At 35.6% G+C, this 9190-nt stretch overlaps 1 protein-coding gene across 1 annotated transcript; it reads right to left on the reverse strand.

Annotated features, from left to right (window-relative positions):
• Nucleotides 1-762: 762 nt before the first annotated feature.
• Nucleotides 763-4381, reverse strand: LOC139854864 (uncharacterized). Its single transcript, XM_071844140.1, has 4 exons — nucleotides 4003-4381; nucleotides 2172-3907; nucleotides 1203-2079; nucleotides 763-1126 (listed from the first exon to the last, which is right to left on the reverse strand). The coding sequence occupies exons 1-4, from the start codon at nucleotides 4076-4078 to the stop codon at nucleotides 954-956; spliced, it is 2862 nt and encodes a 953-aa protein (XP_071700241.1). The 5' UTR covers nucleotides 4079-4381; the 3' UTR covers nucleotides 763-953.
• Between the last annotated feature and the right edge of the window lie 4809 nt (nucleotides 4382-9190).

Genomic DNA, 9190 nt, shown 5'->3' on the forward strand with positions numbered 1-9190 from the left:
GGGTATTATCGGAATTAAATTTTTTTTTTTTGGTATTTAATAACGCCAACGGGTAAGGTCCCCACTTTCATCCTCCGCTTTTCACTCTCTTCTCACTTGAAACCCTAATTCATTTACATAACGTATTAATCAGAAATTGGAGCTACAAATCGATAACAATGGAATGCTGGTGTGGTCGACCTTGTGTAATTCGAATATCTGGCACTGAATCTAACCCTGGACGTCGATTCTATACATGTGAAAAAAAGGTAAGATTGTTTATGTTGTTTCGAATTTTATGAAATAATTAACAAGATGTTAGCATTTCCTGTTTATGTTGTTGCTCAGATCACTAGGTGCGACTTCTTTGCTTGGTATGATCCTCCAAATACAATCAATGCCCTAGCTACACTTATGAATGCCAAAATGGAAGTGGATGAAAAGCTCAAAGATGCAGAAAAAAGAGAGACGAATTGGAAGATGATGTGTATATTTAGCTGGATTGTGTTTGGTATTTATTTTTTTAGTCTTTGAAATTGTGGTGTATGTATGATGTACTTTGTAAAATGGTAATGGTAATGGAATGAAGCTTGTTTTGTTAAATTTTGCATCTGTTTTATATCTGTATCAGTAACCTTACAACACAAGACAATGACTCCAAGTGTAGACAATAAATTGTAACCAAAGTCATACAGTGTAACCAAAAACACAAGACAATACATTGTAACTAAAGTGAAATGACAAACATACAGACAATACATTGTAACTAAAGTGAAATGACAAACATACAAGCATTACCAAATGTCATAGATTCCAAAAGTCAACATAAGTACGTAGTACCAGTTACCAAATGTGCTTAAACTTACCAAAAGACAACAACACACCTTAATAAAATACAAACATTGTACCAAGTCACATAACAAGTTTTAAGTAGACATAAAACACATGATTAAAACACAAACCACCACCAACATTCACTTCTTCTTCTTCCCTTTTCCAACTACCATTGTCTTCTTTGAAGATAGCTTAACTTTCACTGTCTTTTTTGTCCACTTGTTATCCACATTCCCACTTCTTTTCTTCTCACCTGTACAAGTACTCATATTGTGTCCATAAGTACCACATGTGCCACACTTCTTTAGCTTGCCTATAAATATTAACAAAATAAATACCATATTAATTGAAATGGTACTAGATGTAATTAATAAATAAAATGAGCATACCTTTTGAGCTAAGTTTACCACTATCACCAATGACATCAACTTCATTTTTGGACAACCTTCTTTTCTTTTTTGGACGACCAGGTGTGGAAATAGTCTTTGGTGATACCAGAGTGAACATGCCTTCTGCCTTTGGCCATAAGCTTCTCCCATTCAATGGCTCAATGGTGTATTGGTAAGTTTTGATCCATGTATCTAACAAATACACTGGATGAACCCATGTTTCTGGTTCACCAGTTTCCAAACCATTTTCACTCATGTTATAAAACACTGCAATTGCATGCTTACAAGGTATCCCTGTTAGTTCCCACTTTCTACAAGCACATGATCTAGTCTCCATATCCACAACATATTGATTAACTTTTCCACTCACTTGGTACCTTTGATCTCCACCCCATAAGACAGTACACTGGTGAGCCTCAGATTTGATTTTCTCAAACAATTTGGTGGCTGCAGGTGTTAAAGGGCCATTAGTCTTGGAAATGTTTTTCTTTACATTAACAATTCTCTTCATGCAATACTCTCGGATGTATTCTAAAGCTGTAACTATGGGTTTGTCACGTGCATCAACTAACCATCTGTTGAAACACTCACACATGTTACTGAGCAACACATCTGATACAGCCCTTCCTGTAAAATGACTCCTTGCCCACTGATGGGCAGGAATTTTAGCTAACCAAACAAAAGCTTCATTATCAAACTCCTTCAATTGTTGCATAGCCTGCTCAAACTCAGGAACTGTTGTTACACTAGCACATCTCCACAAGTGATTCTTATAAGCAACACCCCTGAAATCCCCTTTCATATTCCCATGAATATGTCTAAGGCAATGTCTATGCTCAGCACAAGGAAACACATTTGTAACAGCTTGTATTAAACCCTAACAGCATAAAACAATAAAAGTTAAAGTAACTAACCATTAACAAATGTAATGTAATTAAATTAAATATGAATTAAACAAGTAATTTTTACCTTTTGCCTGTCACTGATAAAATTAAAGTTAGAATTGGTAGACAAGTCAAGATCTTGACCCAAGCACTCTAAGAACCAAGTCCAGGATGAACCACACTCTTGTTCAACAATGGCATATGCTACAGGATATATGCCATTGTTTGAATCAACCCCTACAGCACTCAAAATACAACCAGTTGCAGGTTGTTTCATAAAAGCACCATCCAACCCAAGTAGATCTCTACCTATTGCTTTAAAACCCTTCTTCAATGGTCCCAAACAAATGTAAATTCTCTTGAAAACCCTAGTTTCAGACTTTAGGGTTCCTGGCTCAACCTCAAACTTAACAGTAGTATCAACATTACCTCTCTTTAATTCACAAACATAATCTCTGAGCTCAGCATACTGAGATTTATAATCCCCTTGAATCATCTTTGTTGCCTTTCTCACAGCACGATATGCTTTATGCTCACTGATGATTAATTCAGTTTCTGTTTCCAAATATGATCTGACAGCTTTAATTGGTATCTTTGGATTCTTTTGAATTTGAGGTACCAACCGATTTGATAAAAATTGGTAAGTGCAGAATTTTAGTATTCTTGCAGGTTGACATTCATGTTGGTGTCTGTAGGTTCTAACCTCCCATTCTTCACTATCTTTTTCTTTGGATACCAACAACACCCACTCACAAACAATGTGTAATTCCCTTTTTGCCCATTTGTTAGTCTTCCCACTACAAGATTCCCCTGCTTTTTTAATTTGACTAGTCACTTTGTCTTTACTCTTCCCAACTACACCACCTTTAACTCTTAAGTTACTGGGCCCCACATCACATTTTGTCTTCTTTGACAAATCACTTTGACTAACTATCTCACCACCTTTTGAATTTATACACAACCCTTCACATTTAACCCTAATTCTTCTTTTGTCATTCTTAACAATAACTAGCTTTCTCCTAGTTTCAATAGCATGCATTCTCACAGCTTGCCTAACCTCTGATTTACTTTCAAACTTTTGTCCAAGATAGAAGATAGTTTTTCCCACTTGAACACTACCTTCAACCTCCTTTTTATGATTACGAATTCTCTTCTTCCTTACCCCTTCTTCATCACTTTGAGAATCATAGCTTTCAAAACCATCATTGTTCAACACTTCCAATTCTGTACCCTCAATATTGACCTCATCATCTTCAAATGAGTTACAGCCATTTCCCATAAACTCTACATTCTTATCAATGTTAAAATTAAAATCTTTCATCTCTACATGAACATCCAAAATCTCATTTTCATCATCAACAATGTAATCACTATCCTCAGAGTCACTACCTTCACTGTTATCACCCTCTACTAAGCTCCCATCACTGTGAACACCACCAACTACTAAGTTATCATTATTAATTTGTTCTGACCATAACCTCTTCCCTTTAATATCCTCATGTTCAGCATACACATCAATTTGCCTATAAATCACATCACCATCTTCTAGACAACTAAGCAAATAGTCCCTATGTTCATTATCATTTAAAAGATTTAACCCAGTATCCATGTTTGTATTGGGTTTAAGAAAACGATATACCACAGACCTGGTGGGATCATAACCTAATTCTTGCATGACTGAATCCAGTTGTCCTAAACAAAACTTTTCAATGTCAAAACAATCAATGTAATCAATTTTACCTTCTGTGTACACAACTTCACTACCCATTCTAAAATATCCACCATGATGTAACACAATCGTGAACAAATCAGGGTATACATCTGAAAAATGTGTAAAAAATTAAAGTTAACAAAACAATTACCTAATAATATTTAGGGTTCCACAGAATTATGAGCTTTGGGTGCATAAAACATACCGTATAATTGGTCGATAGCCTTTTGATCAGTTTCTGATGTACGAATAGTCCATGAATCATCCATTGAATCATCCATTGATAATCAATTTTGCTTTTAGGTTTTACTTCGTGGTTAACACTATTTGGAGGGATGAGTGTGAAAATCGGTGGATAAAAGTGGGGGACCATACCCGTTTGGGTTTATTCAGTACCAAGAATTAAAATTAATTCCGATATTACCCATCACGTGTAACTCACGTGATGGGAGTTAACGTTCGATTTGGATGTCCGTTAGACGGAAGACTCCAATTGCAAAATTAAAATAATAAAGGGACTCTGATTGCCAAATTAAAAACTGAGGGACCAAACCAGCGATTTGGGGTATAATAGAGGGACCAACTGAGCAAAAAAGTCTGTTAAAAATGGTAGCACTTTTTATGGTTTGTTATTTCATTTGTTAAATTTTGTGCATATTAATTAATTATATATAGTTTATAGTTTCTTATTTACATTTGAAGTTAAAACCGTTACCTATACTAGATGTGAACTGATTCAAACATGAATCACCCTTGTTAGTATTCTATATCTTACTGATTGTTGTACTTGCAGTTCTTCAACTTGTGGTTTGTAACTTTGTACATCGCCTAGACTAATATTGGAGATCTCGATTTTAGGTTAAACTATTTTTTCTATTGCATTTCAAGCTTCGAGTGATATAATCAATTGATTCGCTTTTACAAGCGAATTTTTTACATACAAATTAGGTTCCTTTGTATAATAATGAATATTTGATGATCTCATGTGCGGTCTTCTCCACATTACCCTTGCCACCGCGTCAAACTTCTGACAATCTGACATTGGAGACTTGCGGCCACATCTTGCATGGCGAAGGATACTTGGGCTCTTATCAGGTGGATCGGCATAGCGGATACACCTGCTTCATTTATGAACAATGGATTCATACAGAGAGATACATGTGATTCGTAAGATATGTTATTGATGTATCCACTTTTTGGATCTTACGGGGTTTGGGAACAATGTTCACTTCTATTTGAGCACTACGAAGAAGAGCCAATTATTTGACTTATTCCGCTATTATTCATTTTTTTTTTTTTTTTTTTTTTGAAAGACAAACTCACACAAACTATTAACACGAATATTTACAACCACGAATATGTCCTAAGTGGGACTTGAACCCTCAACCTCTTAGTTGGAAGGCCACCACGATACCGCTGAGCCAAATGCTCTTTGGTGCTATTATTCATTTTCTTTTTGTTTCAAAAAACATGTGTATCGGCAGGGACATGTTAGCCCTGTGTTGACTTTGTCAACCCATCCAGCGGTCCCCGGTAGCCCACTGGAGCCTGGCGAAACACCATCACCCAATTCCCCACAGCATGCCATGCCCGATAAACGAACCTGCATTGTCATTGTTTCAATCTTCGCATGCGTGGGATCAAGGGATCATTTGGGTCCGGTAAGAATGGTTTTTGATCCAATTATTTGGAAAATCCTCACCTAGTGAGAATCGAACCCTCACCCCCCCTAAGGGAGAGTGAGTCATTCACCACTAGGCTATTGGCCCATTCTTTATTATTCATTTTCTTGGTTAAGAAATAGAACTCATAATGATTTCCTTATAACTTATGGCATTTAAAGCCTTTGTAAATATTGCTCTTTCTTTGTAGCTCATTGCTAGAGAGAGTGTTTATAATATTTTCACTGTTCAAAATTCTCAAAGAAAGCTTATGACTTAAAACTTACTAAAATTCAAAACGTAAGTTCTTGAAAGCATTGTAAGGAGCTGTTTGTTTTTTTTTCTTCTCGTATTAAGTTCTATTTTCATTTGACTGTGAACAAATGCACAACAAAATAATCTTCCAATCACAGGAAGTTGAGAAATTACAAAAAACTAAAAAACCCTAATTCTTTGATTGTAACTAAACAAAGGTTCACACAGTCACTCACAAACAAGTTCAACAGATTTGAATTTGTTTATACTCACGGTAATAGTAATCGAATCAATACAGGATGAAACCCTAATAGGGTTTGAGAGAACAATCGAACGAAGAAAAAAACAGATGCTGAATAATGAATAAATTAAAAAATAAGTAAGCTAATATAATAACTTAAATTTCACCCTCTGGTTCACTCTTGAAGTTCAGCAACAAAGTTTGCTTGTTTCCACTTTGACCACCAAACTTAACTTCCAGAAATGACTCCAAGGCCCCTGCAGTTTACTTAACCCAGAAATAAGAATCCAATGACAACAAATAATCCATGATTAGATTACAATATAATTTCAATACCCTCCCTTAATCTAAACATGGAAAGCATCAGATAAAGTAAGTCTTTTACACAACTCATTATGTTGTGAACCAGTGAGCCCTTTTGTAAAAATATCAGAAATATTATCACTTGAAGAAATTTGTTGTGTTTCAATAACACCTGAAGAGATTTTTTGTCTAATAATAAAAAAATCTACTTCAAAGTGTTTAGTTCTTTCATGAAAAACAAGATTTTTGGCAATTTGCGATGCAGACTTACTGTCGCAAAAAACTTTAACATGTAAAACAGTTTTAATATTTAAGTCTGCAATAATTTTCAAAATCCAAACAATTTCACATGTCACTGAAGCAAGAGTTCTATACTCTGCTTCAGCAGATGATCTAGATACAGTAGATTGTTTCTTGCTTTTCCAAGAAACTAAGGAATTTCCAATAAAAACACAGAAACCTGTAACAGACTTTCTTTGCATATAAGATTTTGCATAATCAGAATCAACATAAGCATATATAGAAAAATTAACACACTTAAAAATAGTAATGCCAGTACCTGGAGACCCCTTTAAATATCTTCTAAGTAATATAAATCAATTTTTCAATAAGACTTTGATATACACTAATATCCGCTAAAGGGATTCCACCATATTCCACCACCATAACTTCCCAACTCTCCTTTTTCGATCAGTTTTTTTTTTTTCGTCTTTTATTTTTGATTCATTTCACTTCCAACATCACGTCAACAAGTTTCTTCATCTTATGGCTCTAAATTTATTTTTCTCATCATCAAGTCAGCATGGTTGAGAGAAAGGGTGAGATGGTATTTTCCTCGTCGAAGTCGAATGAATATTCGTGTACTGAGTCGTCGTGTGGTAATCCGTGTAAGCTCGTTCCTATTCTTTAACTTTTCGGATTCGTGGTCTCGAGTCGATTGTTGGATGTTGTTCGAGAGATATGGTGTAGTTAAGGATGTGTATTTAGCTCGGAAAAGATTGACAAGCGGGCAACGCTTTGGTTTTGTGAGGTTTGAAGGCATTTCGGACATCGACTACTTCGTTAGAGTCTTAAACAACATTAAAATTAATGGTAAGTGGGTTCGTGCTTATAAAGCAAAGGATAGAAAAACTGGTGTTCTTAGTCATGGCGATGGTGAGGTAGTTAAGGGCCCTGCGAACTTCGACAATAAAGATGGCATCTCGGTCTCGGTTAATAAAGATAAACACTACGCTGCTATGGGAAATCCTTATTTTTCTAAGACTTCAAGGTGGATGGGGAGATCATTTATGGATACTGTGAAAGGTATTAGCCAAAACACTTCAGAGGTACATTTTTCGATTAGTAATCACATTGAAATAAAGGTTGGTGGTAAGTGTCTCGTGTTTAATCTACCCGACTCTGTGAAAAATCACAATCTTGTATTTAGCTATAACAATGACCAGTTATCTTGGACATTGGTCGAAGTAAATCAAAAACCATATGAAGTCGTTAAAGGGGATGGTTTGAAATGTGATGTCGAGTTAAAATCTGAATCTAAACATCTCTCGTTCAAATCCTCAGGTCCTGAAGAATTTCGAGTATTTCCTGTCGATCAACGTGATACCATGTCCAAGTGTGAGTACAGAAATGTTCCGATCTTTACATCAGTGGGTTCTGAATCGTGCGATCTGGCCGGGAATGAGAAAAATGGCAATGAAAAGAACTCCAAGGAGATTCATGAAAATCCGGTAGATAATTATTCGGCAAAAGATGCCGGTGACGAGGTGGTTTTTCCGACTAGGGTGTGTTGTCTAGATGTGAAGGATGAGGAAACCAAAGTGTCTCATGGCTTTGATTCTTGTGCACCCCTCTATTCATCCAATGTAGAAAATATATTGTCAGAAGATAAGGTTGGTACTTTTAAAAATAGCACGGGTGACACTTCAACCAATGTGTTTTTGAATTCTCATGAGGAACATAATCATGCTTTAAGGCCAAATTCCACTACTATGCCAAATAGAGAAACTGAAAATTATTCAACTAGTGGGTCTTCATGTGTGTTTATAGATTCAGTGTCTATTGGGCCTAATATGGAATCTTTAGCCTCATCCTCGTATGGGCCTTCATATGGGGATGATACTCATGTTTGTGATAATGGATCCTTGTCAAATGTTGTTCTATGTGATACTGAAACTCAGGGGCCTGACATGGATAAATTGGGTCGTTAAAATATAATCAGTAAAAAGGCTATTAATACTGCGGTAGCTCGTTTTCGAATTAAGAAAAGAAAAATGCCCCCTTTAATAAAACATCATTTTACCAATTTTGTCCTTCAAAGAAAACATTTGAAGCGTAGAAAATGTCTAGACGAACGTAGATGGTATGAAAGAGCTTATCTAGTTGATCTGATGGAGACTTTGGATGAAGATGATGACGAGGAGGATTACTGCTCATGCTCTGATTCAGACGCGTAATATTATTTGGAAGGGGTCGTGGTTAACTCGAGTGACATCTCATAAGTTTTTCGTGATTGGCTTCCCTCGTGTGTTGTTTTTTCGTTTAGTTTCTTTCATTGGTACTTAGTTTCTTGATTTGCCTTGTAGTTTCGAGTTGGTGGTCAAGCCATCCCTTATTTGTTGGTCGCGTCCTTTCGTGGTCTCGTGTTGTATTTTCTAGCTTCTTGCTAGACTTTATTAGTTAATTAATAATACTTGCCTTTGAAAAAAAAATATATCTGCTAAGGGTAAATCAGAAGAAGAATAATTATCAATTGTAGACATAACAATTCCAGTTTCAATAGGAGTAATAGTAGGCTTACTTGCTAACAAACCAAATTCAGAAATAACTTCAAGACAATATTTTCTTTGAAATAGAACAAAACAAGCACTTTCTTCAAACTAATTCAATTCCAAAAAAATACTTAAGTTTACCCAAATCTTTTATTTTGAATT

The sequence above is a fragment of the Rutidosis leptorrhynchoides genome, chromosome 6, assembly GCF_046630445.1.
Source record: "Rutidosis leptorrhynchoides isolate AG116_Rl617_1_P2 chromosome 6, CSIRO_AGI_Rlap_v1, whole genome shotgun sequence".
NCBI lineage: Eukaryota > Viridiplantae > Streptophyta > Magnoliopsida > Asterales > Asteraceae > Rutidosis > Rutidosis leptorrhynchoides.